The sequence below is a fragment of the Amblyomma americanum genome, chromosome 4 (genome assembly GCF_052857255.1).
Source record: "Amblyomma americanum isolate KBUSLIRL-KWMA chromosome 4, ASM5285725v1, whole genome shotgun sequence".
In the NCBI taxonomy this organism is placed as follows: domain Eukaryota; kingdom Metazoa; phylum Arthropoda; class Arachnida; order Ixodida; family Ixodidae; genus Amblyomma; species Amblyomma americanum.
In genome coordinates, this window is record NC_135500.1 from 196,938,292 (window position 1) to 196,952,228 (window position 13,937).

A 13,937-nucleotide genomic window follows, 5' to 3' on the forward strand; every position below is an offset into this window, starting at 1 on the left:
TAGAAAAGAAAAAGAAAAAAAAACGCGCTAAACGCGGCGAGGAAGGTAACGGGACAAAACCAAATACAAAAATCTGCACCCTCGCGCGACGAAATAGAAACGTTGGCAGCCATACAGACGGCAAAAAAGGGACTACAAAATGCTCTGCAGCAACGTATAACGCGTTTATCCCTCGCATCTGCTCGTCTTCCTGCCTCTTCTAAATGCATTCGCCTGCTCGTCTGCAGGTCGGGTCCTCCCCCCCGCACACCGCGGAAAAAAGGGCCAGCCGAGCAAAACCGCGCTGAAATATGTCAGCAGTTTTATTTCCTCCTCGCGACCTTCGCCTCCTTCTCCATAATCCCCCCCCCCCCCCCCCACTTCCCCACTTCCGCCCGCACCAGCCAAAAGGTTGGACGAGTGTCGTCGGGCGTCGAAATAGAGCTAAAACGGGTGCGCCAAGTTGACTCGTACCAAGGACAAGTGCACACAGGAACGCGGAAGGCAGGAAAGGACCGGTCGCCAACGGAAAACCGCGACCGCTCCGACGGAATACGTTATGAAAGCGCTGTGTACACACGGACACAAGTCGCGATCGAGGAAGAGGAGAAACGGCCAACGAGAATCACGAGGCTTGCCGTTACAACACAGCTGTCCGGCAGCAATTGCTCCAAAGTGGAGAATCTCTTGGCAGTGACCTGGAGATAGGATACCATGTTCTCTTTAGGGACTACATACACTGTTTACTTGGACAAGTCAGCGTACGCACAGATAAGAAGAAAAGCAGGGTTTAAATTTATGCAAGTGTTGTTTTGCAACGCACGTTCTGTAATAGTGTAGTAGAGGGCACACAGATGTAGGAAACGAGAAAGGAAGAAGTGCCGATCGCCGCATCTGTTTAGAGAGCAACGTCCGGCCAGGTACAACACGCACTGGAAATGTCCACATGCGAAAACAGCTACGCATGCGGACACCTATATAGTTACGGGCTACATACACACTCTTCCGTGCCCCGTAAAAGTTCCGACGGATGCTTACACATGTCCACGCACGCGCCGCCACCACACACGTGCGCTGTCTGACAGGCAGCACACGGCAAGGAGCCACCTGGAGCGGCTGAAGAAACCGAAGATCACCATCCTCTTACTGACAATAAAGTTTTTTCTCTCCCTCTCTCACAACGCAAACGTTCAAGGGACAAACAACTTCGCCGACATATGGCCTATCAAGAATACTTGAAGTTATAATTAGGCAGGGGTCACAGCGACGCAGCGCTGAAGAAAGGGAGGGATGGGGGTATTAAGGAATAGATGAGAAGAAAAACGCCGAGACAGGCGGACAGGATGCGAGAGAGGAAGGGGGGGGGGGGGGTGGAGCGTCACGAAGGTCAGCAGCGGGCCGCGGAGGGGGGAGGGGCTGGCCACACACGCTTTCGTGCACAACCTATACGCACGGCTTCAAGCTGCGACGCCAGACGGGAACCACCACGTAGAAAGGAAGGAAGCAAGGAAGCGGCAGTCGTTTTCCCCAAGTTTCAAGGCCTCTCGGGGGCGTTCGCGAATGAACACGCGCAATTAGGCGCGTGCGGAGACAGCACACTCACGACGACCGACGTCGCCGCTGAAGAAGAAGACCCCACAGTCAAAGCAAGGGACGAGCGACCGAAACCTGCCGGAGCGTGCGATGAGGGGCAGAAAAGACAGCCCGCGTTGTCCGTAGCTCGGACCTGTGTAGTCGGAAGGGGCGGACACGCCCGGACGAGCCGCGTTTTCCCGCCCCGGTCCCTCTCGGTGACACGACGCGGACAGCGGCGGCGGCGGCGACGGACGTGTCTCTCTCGCGCGCGCCAACTTCCGCTCGCCAATCCGGCGCGCTGTGTCAAATGGAAGAGGGGAGGCTGTTCACGGCAGACGCATACGAAAGCGAAAGCCGGCGGCGCGCACAATGAGATTTCGCCTTGGCGCCACGTAGCACGCAAGCACTGCGGGACCGTCGACAGGTTGTATACCCGCCGCTCTGTCCTGGTAGTAGACGTTCGTGCGGCCAACCTAATAGGCCACACTGCGACACCGTCAAATCGCGTCGGGACGTGCGAGTCTAACAAAGAGAGCGCGCAGCGGGGGAGAGAAAGTGTAGAGGCGGCCCGGCCCGCACACAGCATTGTCCGGGAAAAAAAAAAAAAAGCCCTTGATCGCGCACCACCGCTTCCGCGGAACACTTCGACGAGACTAGCTATTAGCGACAAATGCGCACTGGGAAAGAGACCGGAGGAGACAGTTGCGCGACGTGCCTCGCACGTCCCGCTTCACACGCGGACGACTTGAAGGCGGGAAAAAGTAGTGCAGACACGAGCGAGACCGGCCCGGAAAGCTCCGGTTTAACTGCTGCCGAACCCGGTCAGAGAGCGAAAGCTGTGGTGTATCGGGCAAGTAGACGCGGCTTGGCGTCTGTAACGGTGAGCGTGTTCCGCACATTAGATAGGAAGCGCGCCCATCCTGACACCTTGACAGGTGGAAGTTAAATTTAATGGTCGATCTCGAGAGGTTGGTCACCCAATGAACCCTGCGGCCTATTCTACCGCCCTATACCGGCGAATCGAAAGGCCAAAGGTCAAATGGTGCGACACCATGGTAGACCGCATATGGTAAGGCCTATAGCCACACTTGACCTGTGGCTTACTTGAAGGTCAACCGGTAACGCAAGACGAAATTGGCTTTACCGAACGTATACAGTGAGGCTTTCGCTTCAAAACTTCGCATCCAACATCCGGAGCTGTCCGCCTCTATAGGTCTCCCTAAAGAAATAGTCATCGCGAGGTAGCAGTCTACACCTTGCCATTCGTACACCATGGTCGCTCGTGTTTCTTGACACAGCATCCCTGCGCAGAATGGCTCCGGCTTTGCACCTGAAGACGCTGGCTCATCACGTGACAAACCCCATGGAAGTACCGGCAGAGACGATAATCGCTTTGATCGCTTCACGCGCACTGCATCGGACTAGAGCCACAGCACCGAAGGAGGCCCTACGCCAGGACCCGGTGGCTCAGTTTGCCGCGCGTGCACCCAATGAAGTTCATCACTAATGATATCCTTTTTACTCTCCCACATGCGTGTCCGTCACGCACGCAGCTCATCGGCCGTCGACACCTGCAGCGAACGACGCGATGGATCGGCCCTGAAAAAAAGGAGGGAGAGAGAGAGAGAGAGGCCAGGCACTCACTTGTTGTAGACGCGGCAGGTGGAGTTGTTGACGCGCTTGTCGGACACGTATCGGCGGTGGTCCTCGAACGCGTCCTTGATGGCGGTCACGCCCAGCACGAAGAGCACGGGTATCATGGCCACCTCCTTGCCGAAGGCGTTGATCTGCGGCACCCAGTTGAGCAGCACGATGCCCAGGAAGTAGAGGTTGGCGAACCGGTGGAACTGTTCGAACAGGTTGCGCGGCACGAAGGACAGCAGCGTGTACTTGGTGGTGCGCACCGCGTTGCCGGCGAAGCCCCGGTTGGGGTGCTGCGCCGCCGGAGTGTCGTCGGCCACCGTGTGGTTGGGCACCAGCCGCCGGTTGGGCTCGCTCCCCGCGCCGCCGTCCTTGCCGCCTCCGCGCCTCCAGCAGCGCCAGGGCAGCTCGCGCAGCCAGCGGCCCAGGCGCCGCCGCCGCGGGGCATCGCGCTCGGCGGCCAGCGACAGAGAGGCCATGCTCGAATCCTCGGCCGCCATGCCGCCAGCCCCTGCGGAACGGGACGAGGAGCGCCATTGCAAACCTCATTGCGGTTGGAGCAGTTGTTAGGGGTGGCCCGTCCAAAAAGAAACACTGCCCTGGCCGCACCACAGCGTTCTACAGTTGCATACAACTCCAGCGGTTTAAACTTAGAACAAAGCAGCGAATGCCCCTGAAGCGAGGTCCTCCAACCAAAGGCGTCGACCGAGAGTGCACCTATACTACAGGCCGTCGCAGGTGCAAGACGGTTGACCGCAACGCCATGACAACTACTGGAAGGAGGGCCGCCTTTCAGTGAAGTTTGCTGCTTCGTTCTGGAGTTGTATCTCACCAGAGGATCCCTCCTGCCCCCTTCTAATCCAGCAGGTGCTGTACTGGGAGGGGCGGTGAAGGCTGCTGGGAGAAGGTGTCCTCCGCCGCGCGGTGCTGCCCGGGAAGGTTGTAACTTTCCCAGCATATCAAACCAACTACATGATCATACACAACGCGTGTTACGGGCTAATTGCTGAGGATGCCAGAATGAACCCGATAAGAAGGTCAGGACTGAGCAACTCTGCCTGCACGTGCAGGTCCAGCCATTGTCAACGGGCTGCCAAGGCGGCCGGCACGCAGTTGCGACCTGTACCAGCGGAAATCACAAGCTCATAGGAGACCTGGAAGAAAGCTCCGTGCCACGGCACGCATCTTCGCAATGGGCCAGCTGACATAGCACGACTTGAACGGCGGCTGCGCTGCTATTTTGGAAAGGACGTAGACAGACGCAACACTCGCGTTTTACGTTGTTTTTTTTTAAACCCCGGGTTGTCATAATATATAACCACCGCAACTGTTCACTGGCCTACGTTTCACGAATTCACCCAGTCTGTGCGACAAGAAACAGCGCTCCATTTAGGTGCAGGGAGTATATGCACCAAGTTAAAGGTAAAAAAAAAGGTGAAAAATACGTGTGGCATCTTTCAACGTCGTTTTCCAAATAACAGCGCAACTCCTGTTCAAGCCATGTGCTCCTTCAACTGATTCATCAAGAAGATGCGCCGCGGCACGAGTCTTCACCCACCGTCTCCGGCTTGCCAAGAATCTGTCCGAACGCGCGACACCTGACGGGAGACGACGCGGCCAAACTGCGAGGGGAACAACGTCTCGGAACCCGCAAGAGTTCCTCCAGCACCTTCACTGAGGAACCTATTCATAGCTGTTCCCCTTCTCGACGCAGCGACAAGTGAGCGGCTGAGATGGCCCGCAGCTGTCCGGCGGGAGAGGAATGAAAAAGCGCGGCGCATAGCGGCACGTCGTCGTCCCGTCCTCCTCCCCGGCGGGCAGGGCGGACGGACACCCGAGGCGCCGGAAAGAAGCCCCGCGATGCAGCGAAAGCATCGCGCTCCTCCTGGCGCGCGAAGAGCCTGGCGTCTGATTTCCGTTGGCCAACGCCAATGGCAGGACCGAGCGTGCACCTCCGGTGTTGTCGCCGCCGCCTGCTCGACGGCAGATGCACCGACCGCAGCGTGCGGTCAAGGACGCCGCTCTCGCTCAGCTCCTGGCGCTTCGAGTACGATCACGCTCTTATGCCCGCCGCGGCATGCAAGCCTGCAGAGCGCAATAACATGAGCCTGCCAGGAGTAATGAGACCCCCTCCGCCACTTCCCCACCTCCCTTCGCTTTTCACAGTCGACTGCTGACGCTGCATGCCGAGTGGTGCGCAGAAGCAACTGCAAACTACGATCTAGTAATAAAAAAAAGTCTGTAAAAAAAAAACATCTGCGGTGCGATGAGGCCCTCATGTGGGTCGGGATTCCGTCGCATAAGGCCGCCATCACCGCCAGCTCTACCAGCCAAGTTGAGGATAGAGAGCATCTTAAAACTAACAGCCACTGCAGGACAAAGGCCCCGTCCTGTAGTCTCCACGTGATGACCGCGGTCACACCATATCCGAGAAACTTTCCAGATCTCACACCTCCTACCGATCTGCCGCCGTCCCGACTTGCGCTTCACTTTCCACGGCGTCCGTGCATCCTGCCACTCTGAAAAGGCTGCTCCGCGCTTTACATGTCCTGCCTTAGTGCATTCACTCGAGCCAACTTCAGCTATAACGTCCCGATTCACCCGTCCGCGCTCGCGTTTGTCGCGACACCCGAAGCAGCGGTCATAGAATGCAGCGATAACGCGACGTAACCATACCGCGGGGGACTGTTCCTTGCGGCCGCAAACCAAAGCGGCAGACTCAAGGCTTGTTGTCTACGAGCTCGTCTTGTTTTTGCAGCAGACCGGTACCTTCTCCTCCTCGATTTTCCTTGTCCGCCCTCTCTCGTCTATGCAATGCTGGGCTGACACGCGCCTCGGACCAAGCGGTACACGAGAGGGAAATCGCAGAGCAACTGTAAGGGGCACGCGGTGTCCCTGTCCGCTCGCACCCCCTCGAGGCTGCACTTGGGTGCGGGCATTGTTTCGGAATCCCGGACGCCGCCGTCAAACGTCATTCCTCGGCACCGCGCGCTGCTCAAGCGTGTACTCTGTGGAAGCCCGGCGCCCCCTTACGATTTCTGCGCCCTTCAATGTAACCAACCTTGCATCCGATCATCAGATTAGTTCGTTATAGCGGGGTATCGAGAAAATGGGGATAAATACGAGGAGTTTGAGACAACAGTGAAATTGGCAGCAGCAATCGCGTTTATTTCCGCGTGTCGCTACCGATTACCTCAATCACCGGAGGGCATATAATGTAGGCGACGAATGGTGGAACGTCCAATACTAATTAATTATCCTCCGGACGCCTTGCCTCAGCAGCTGAGCTATCGCGGTGGACATTCAAATACCATACAAATACACATATAATAAATTTAAGACGTCAACTCGAGTGGACTGTGTGTTCCAGTCGTTTATACGTTGTGCCCGTAGTACAATCTGCGGTCTCCCAGCCTTCGAAGTGAACTGAAGGCTTCCGATCTTGATTTTCGCTACATCATTAGCGCAACTATAATGACCATGCCAGGCTTCCGTGACCCGAAGCGTACGATCTTAATGCGCCGTGCGGTGAAGCGCTGCAAATTAAACAGGCAATATATCTCGAACGCGTATTTGTCCTTTGTTTGCTCTCCTTATGGACGAGGAAAGGCACGCGTATTGTACAATGGGTTTAAAGGGGCTGTGAAGGAGGCTCTAATAAAGTTGCGGCATGCCTGGGATATTGAAGCACGCCGCTTCACGAATAGTGTCCAGCAAGAATTTTTTACATGCGCTTTGTAGAAACTGAGTTATCTGCAGTTAAAATTTGAATTTCAGCGTCTTCGCGCTTTTCCCTCTCCTCTCGTCGCTTTTTGCACGCTGGAAGGTAGGCGCTCCTTCGCCGACCCCACTCTGGGAGCGGAGCTTTCCGACCCGCCGGAGCTAAGCGCCTTATTGGCCGCGGCCACGGTAGCTGCCTGACGTCTGAAAGAATCTAACCAATGGCCACCTCTCACCTTGTCTACGCAGATTCGGGGGACGGAGGAGGGTGCGAGCATGAAAAAGTCGCCGGGAAGGGCTCGCCAACTTTGACGCGTGATTGTGGGTCGTCTGCTGCGTGTAGAAGAGTATTATTTGGCTCTGGTTTTCATGGCAACACAGTGCAGTGATTGAGTGAGTTAATGTGCTCTCCTCGGAAGGCGTCTCAGAGCCCCTTTAATGTCCCAAAGCGACATGGGCTCTGACTACGAGGGAAGCCGTAATGCGTGGCTTCGGATTAATTTCGGCCACCTGGTGTTCTTCAACGCACACTGACGTCACAGTGTACACGGGCGCCTTGCGCTTCGCCTCCATATAAACGGGGCCGAATCGAACCGGCGTCCTCGGGCTCAGCAGCTGAGCGCCCTAACCTCCAATCAAGCGCGGCGGGGCGGATGAGGAGGGAAGGAGACTCAAATACCATCACATGTTGCACGACAGTTACTGCACGCTCCGCTGCGGCTGGTCACCTTGGTTGAATCGAACAGAATAAATGATAAGGCGAAGTCGTACTACTCCAAAGGTTAATTAAGTTAGTAAGCACTAGCAGAATGAAGACAACTCTGACAAAAGCAGGAACTCTTTTGTCTCTTTCGGCGTTTATCTTCAAGCGAAAAAAAATTGCGAGTTTTTTCGTTCATGCTGGCCTCGAATTTTTTTTTTAAGAAATGGAAGAAACGTAGCGAATTCGTTCGTACACAAGTTCCAGCGACAAACAATTCAGTCAAACGCTGGCAGTTAAAACTTTTACGCTATGGAGACGCAAGAAGCAAAGCGCCGTCAGCGCAGGCACACTGAGCGCTGAAAACGTGGTCGCTGTAGCGGGCAACCACGAATCACACAAGACCACGCTTCGCTCTGAACTCACGTATGCACCTGCGACCTTCTGGGGGAGTACGCCCACCGGCCATTTGTATCAGGCCAATCCTAAAGTATTACTGCAGTTAGACTCCCACCGAGGGTCGCAAACCAAGAATCGGGCAGGTATTCCACCCGTCTCGGAGGCCATAACCGAAAGGCACCGCCACGAACCGCGTTTCCGCCATACACAGCTGGGCCAGATCGCAGCCGGCAACACGCAGCTAATGCCGCCTCCGCTGCGCTTAAGGCGCACGGTTCGTAAATCCGTATAGGTCGAAGCGACGGGGCAGACACTGACGTCCTGTCACTGAGCAAGTGGCAGGTCCGGATCCCCTGTAAGAGCGGGACAACGTCCTCGTTGTTAGCCTCACAATGTGTTACAGTGCCCGTCCCTTCCTCGTCTTCGGTCTCTCAAGGACCATCGTCATGTTTGATTTCTGTGCTGCTAACCTCAAGGTGAAAAACCAACAAGGTCAAGCCGCTGCTCCGGTGGACACCGGAAAACGGATATAGCGTCCCGCTTGTGAGGACGTCAGATGACAGTCGGCGCCAGACAGGAGCCATAATAATAATAATAATAATAATAATAATAATTGGTTTTGGGGGAAAGGAAATGGCGCAGTATCTGTCTCATATATCGTTGGACACCTGAACCGCGCCGTAAGGGAAGGGATAAGGGAGGGAGTGAAAGAAGAAAGCAAGAAATAGGTACCGTAGTGGAGGGCTCCGGAATAATTTCGACCACCTGGGGATCTTTAACGTGCACTGACATCACACAGCACACGGGCGCCTTAGCGTTTTTCCTCCATAAAAACGCAGCCGCCGCGGTCGGGTTCGAACCCGGGAACTCCGGATCAGTAGCCGAGCGCCCTAACCACTGAGCCACCGCGGCGGGTGACAGGAGCCATCCAGTTGCGTTTTCCAGGCACGACGTGAACGGTTCATTGTTTTGTTTGCCTTTTCACTCAGGCTGTCAACTCTTGAAAGGGCCGTTAGGGGATTGGAATCGCAATTACATGAAACCACAGCAAGATAAACACTGCTACATAGAGGAAACCAGAAAACCACGACAAGGACCAGGAAAGGCTAAGCACGGACGAACAATTAACTGCACAGAAACGCAGTTAGCCAAGTTTAGTCCTAGGGATGGGAGACCTTGCTAAATAGCCCCGCCCTGGAAGACCAGCTAATCCTGATCTCCAGGGGCCAGGCGGCTAGGGAAGCATATACGTCCCGTGAAGAGGGAACCACTTCCATCGACGGCGTCTAAGAAGACGTCGTAATTAGCTCGGCTCAATAAAGTTGTTTCTCTCTCTCTCTCTCCTTTTCTATAGTCCCTTTCGTCCTTCTGACTGGTTTCCTTGAGAAGCACGCACAAGCTGGCTGAGCACATAGTCAGCCAATCTGACAAGTCATTTAGACCCAAAAGAGCAGGCTCACAGTGGACGGAGTCCCGAGCCGGGATGTTCCCGAACCTCTTGGGGGACCTGCGCGGCGTCACAGCAGCGGTGGCACGCGTGGCGTCAACTTCTGCTGTGGAGGCAGCGGTTCTTCGACGAGTGCTGAAGTAGTCCCGCCGGGGGAGTCGCCGAGCGTAGCCGAACGAGGAGTCGTGTCAGCGTGTGCGTGGCATGCCGTACTCGTCGGCGCGTTGCCTGCTGTGCCGAGTGAGTGACGGACGGCTAAACGCACATGCACATACACACGGGCTCTCGCTGCCGATGAGGGGTCTTATCACCCCCTTTGTTCGCTCCCCCTCGCCTCCTCCCTATACTCAATCTTTCTCTGTTCTCTTCTCTTCCACACCAGCGGCCCTTTTTCGCAAGCTGAGATAAGGGACACAATAGACTATCGCTATGTTCTGTACCAGAGTTAGATGATGATCCGGCGGGAAAGTATACTTCAACACTTCTCGCAGTTTATCTGAATAGACGATGTACCGACCTACACAAAAGTGCGTAAGCAAATGAGAAGCAGCCGGAAAAACTGCCTCGCATTTAAATCCGAAAAGAGACGAGCTAGCAGCTTAACAGCTGCACAGAACAATTCTCGCTAGTCGTCCGGGTGCAACTGATTCTTTTCTTTGGACCGCGTCGCTGACGCCGCGATAGCATGGAAACCACGACAACTGCCAGGACACAATGAAAGCCCTGTGGACGTCCAATGTTCTTTGACATATAGAGCCAATTACTTATACTGAGTGGTCATACAAGCGAGAGCATTTGATCAATCGGAGTCTGCAGAGTGACGTCAGCAGGCTGAAAGATATGCGAAAGCGTAAACATAACCTTTAAGCTCGCGGCTCTTATGCGGAATACGTTGTTACCAAATCGATGTTTTCGTTCAGTGCGTGCGAGATTATTGCCAAAATCGAAAACAGGAAATCTGTTCTTTATCGCTTCCCTTACGGCGCGCTTCAGGTGTCCGCCGATATGCGAGACAGCTACTGCGCCATTTCCTTTCCCCAACAGCCGATTCAATTCGAATCTGTTCCTGCCGGCGGACCGGTGTAGCAGAGCAGCGAATAACAGTCAAACATACAAAACAAAGCACTGCAGTTAAACGAGGACTTTTCTTAACTACGGGACACCGAACAGGGTCTCTCATAAAGCCGCTATTATCCAATAAAGTTTTCTTCTTTGGGCGAGTTAGTTTACTTAATTGATCACTCATCAATTTGCCAAGTTTTGGAACAATAAGGACGGTGCCAACACACCGAAACAATCGTCAGCCTATTAAAAAATTAACAGAATCCGCCGTGCTTCCCAGCTCGCTGGGTCGGATTCCGGCCGCGGCAGCCATGTTTCGATAGAGGCAAAAAAAAAAAAAAACGATTTCGAGCCGATATTTCGGATCACATGAAAGAACACTAGGCGCTCGAAATTTATTCACAACGATGCACCGAATTAGCCTACAATGCAGCTTTAACACGCTAAAATCCACAAAACTAAAATGAGAAAAGAAGACGAAATGTCAAGGAATTAAGTCCGAAAAGATTAAAAATGCAGCACCGAGAAAGGTCAGATGATGTTGCACGCTGAGGTGCCGCTACAGGCGTGAAAAACTTGGGGCCTTCTTAACCGCACTCATAAAGAAGAAAATGCTATAGCATCTGGAAGTTGGCCCCCCACAAAATATCCCAAAGGAACCACCAAATTTTGGAGGTATATATGTCCCCCGAAACGGATTAATGTGGATCTGTTGGTGGATTACGGTGGTTTCGTGGGGATTAGTGCGTGCATTTATGGTGGAAGAGTGGATCGGGTTAGTATAATCCGATGTGATAATCCAATAAAGGCACTCGAACATTCTGGTTCCCAGATTTTCAAAATTCGGCGGTGCTGATAACGTCACGACCCTCGACTAATCAAGGAATTTATTTACGGAGAAACCGGGTCGTTTTTGCAAGAAAACCTAAATGCCATCGCATTAGTAACTACTTGACATTTCCGTCAGCACGCTACAAGGCGCGCTGACTGACTGGAATTAAAGCGCTTGATTTCCTCGTTTGCCGCGGGACGGGTGCGTTTCAGGGTTCGACGCAATCCTAGCTAAATATGTCGGCGTCGACAAAGATGAAATTAGCGACACAATGCTTACAAAGTGTACCGACGGCCGAGCAAAAGCGAACCTAACGAGCCCGCGCCGTTAAGACTGCTTACGTGTAGGAATGCGAAAGCATTACTGTCCCTAAGTGCATTGTTTACCGTGCCACTTTCCTCCTCTTTCTTCCTATCAGCAGCAGCAGCATGCAAAGGATTGTCAGAAGTCACAGTGCTCGGCTTGCTGTGTCCGTCATACTGCCGCTCGATTTCGTGTACCATATTGTATACCCCCCCCCCCCCCCCCCAACACACATACGCCGCCGGCTTTTCTCGCAATGAGACTGGCAATGCTTTCGCATTTATAAAAGCGAACGCAAGTGTACAGGTCCCGCTCGACGGAACTACAGGCACTTCAAAAGAGAAACAGATTAAAAAAAATTGCTAATCAATGGGGTTTAACGCTTTTCGGAATTATTTCGACCACCTGGAGATATTAAACGTGCGCTGACATCACACAGCACACACACGTTTTTGTATTTCGCCTCCATCGATATACGGCCGTCGTGGCCGCGATATCGAAACCGCGACCTTGAAATCGGCAGCCGAAAGCCACTGACCGCGGCGGGTTGCAACACGGATTCGGTCAAGTATTTCGGCACAAATTTCTTAGCCAAGTGCCAAGAGTTTAAACTCAACAATTATTTCTTAAGTATGGCAGGAAAACATACTTGTTTTTGTTTGCATGATTAGTTTTCCTCAATATATACGCCTCAACTCCCTGAGAAATGTTCGATGAAGGAATACATTGCGCAACATTTGACGGTTACAGCATCAGCATTTACTGTCCACTCTTCCAACTTCTCGATATCCCTATTACATAGGCAGCGTTAACCGCAGTTACGAAAAATTGCGGTTAAAGCAACATGTATCACAGCTCTCCCAATTCCCCACTTCCTTTTTGAAGAGACGGAGAAGGGATTAAATTGATTTCTTGCAATCATCTCCACAGAATTGTTAGTTTGATTTTTTTTTTAATTATTCGCGCCGAGACTGTCCTGATTTCACATTATTTATCACTGTACTTCATGTTTTTTTTTTTTCCGAGATTTAGCGATTTTATTCGTTCCAGCCATTTTTTTTCGCTTGTCGTGGATTTTTGTTTAGTTATTTTTAAACGCATTTCGCGAACTGCTTATAGTGTTAGTAGGACAATACAATCGCATCTCAGTCCACATATAACCGCGTGACTCGTTTCCTGCACTGCAGTGGTTGAAATTTTGCGCACCATTCATTATTGAATAAACTGTACTGAAAAGCTGAAAAAGAAAGCCGGCAATCTCAATTCTTTCAGTAAGAACACACGCCGTAGACGCAATGGTCAAACAACTGGGGCGCGCACATATAAGGTTGCGCAAAGTCAACATCAAAGAGAGTTAGAGGAACGACAGAAATAAGACGAGCAAAAAGTACGCGTGACAAAACCAACATGATGACAGGCTTGAATGAAAACTTTCGAACACTTTTTTTTTTCTCGTTTTGATAAACGAAAGCACCGACTTTAATTTTAATAAGTTTTCGTCGAAACTTTCAAATTCCTCAATCTTCGCCAGCACAAAAAGCCAGACTTTGCATTAGTAACTCGGCTCAGCCTCTTTCCCTTAAACTGTAACAAATTTACACTGAATTGGTGCAACGTGTGGCTACAATTACTGAGGGCATTTCTGCGTTCCGTGTGTTACTTCAGGAAACCTGAGTGGCGCCCGAGATAAGGCCGTACACCCCTCCTCGAGATCCATTCTCAACAGACCGTGGCCCATTTGTTTTGAAAAATTTGATACTTGTTCAGGAAAATATAAGAAAAGCGGACAAAAAGAAGTGCACTGCCTTCAACAACGGCACGCGACTGTCGAATCCCGCCCAACCGTCGACGCAACGGAGCGAAACTTTCCAGCTGCGCCGGCATTCGGCCCAGAACCGGCACTCGGGCGCAGCTAGCCTTGTGCACTGCGACCGTTTCCAGCTGGGTGCAGACAACGCACCCAGCACGGACTCGCGTTCTCGGCACCGAAACGTCGTCCGATAAGGGAACGCAAGGACGCCGAGAGTGCGCCAGTAGTAAGGACGACACAAACCACCGTGCAACACAGTCAGGCTCCGGATAACAGCAGGATGCATTGTCGTTCGCCGAAGTCAAAACAAGCGCAGCCCGCAACAACAGAAACTGCTGGCGTCACGCAAAGACTAGTCGAGACCACCTGCAAAACAAGCCGCTCTGTACCGCCACTCACTTGAAGGCAACGACGCAAAGTACTTTCCTGTTGCTCACAGGTGCGGTAGTTCGACACCACTGCGTGCTCA

The 13,937-nt window shown here is 52.9% G+C and overlaps 1 protein-coding gene across 2 annotated transcripts in view; it reads right to left on the reverse strand.

Moving 5' to 3' along the window:
• The window catches only part of LOC144128987 (phospholipid-transporting ATPase VA-like), a 111,523-nt gene that overhangs the window by 96,476 nt on the left and 1,110 nt on the right, over nt 1–13,937 (reverse strand). Inside the window, exons 1-2 of one of the 2 annotated variants that reach the window (XM_077662840.1) lie at nt 9,475–9,625; nt 3,199–3,706 (exon numbers count right to left, since the gene is read on the reverse strand). In XM_077662840.1, coding sequence (XP_077518966.1) covers nt 3,199–3,695 — 497 coding nt within the window. In that variant the 5' untranslated portion in view covers nt 3,696–3,706; nt 9,475–9,625. Of the gene's footprint in view, nt 1–3,198; nt 3,707–9,474; nt 9,626–13,937 lie in introns of those variants that run through there. The other variant, XM_077662839.1, reaches the window with a different exon arrangement.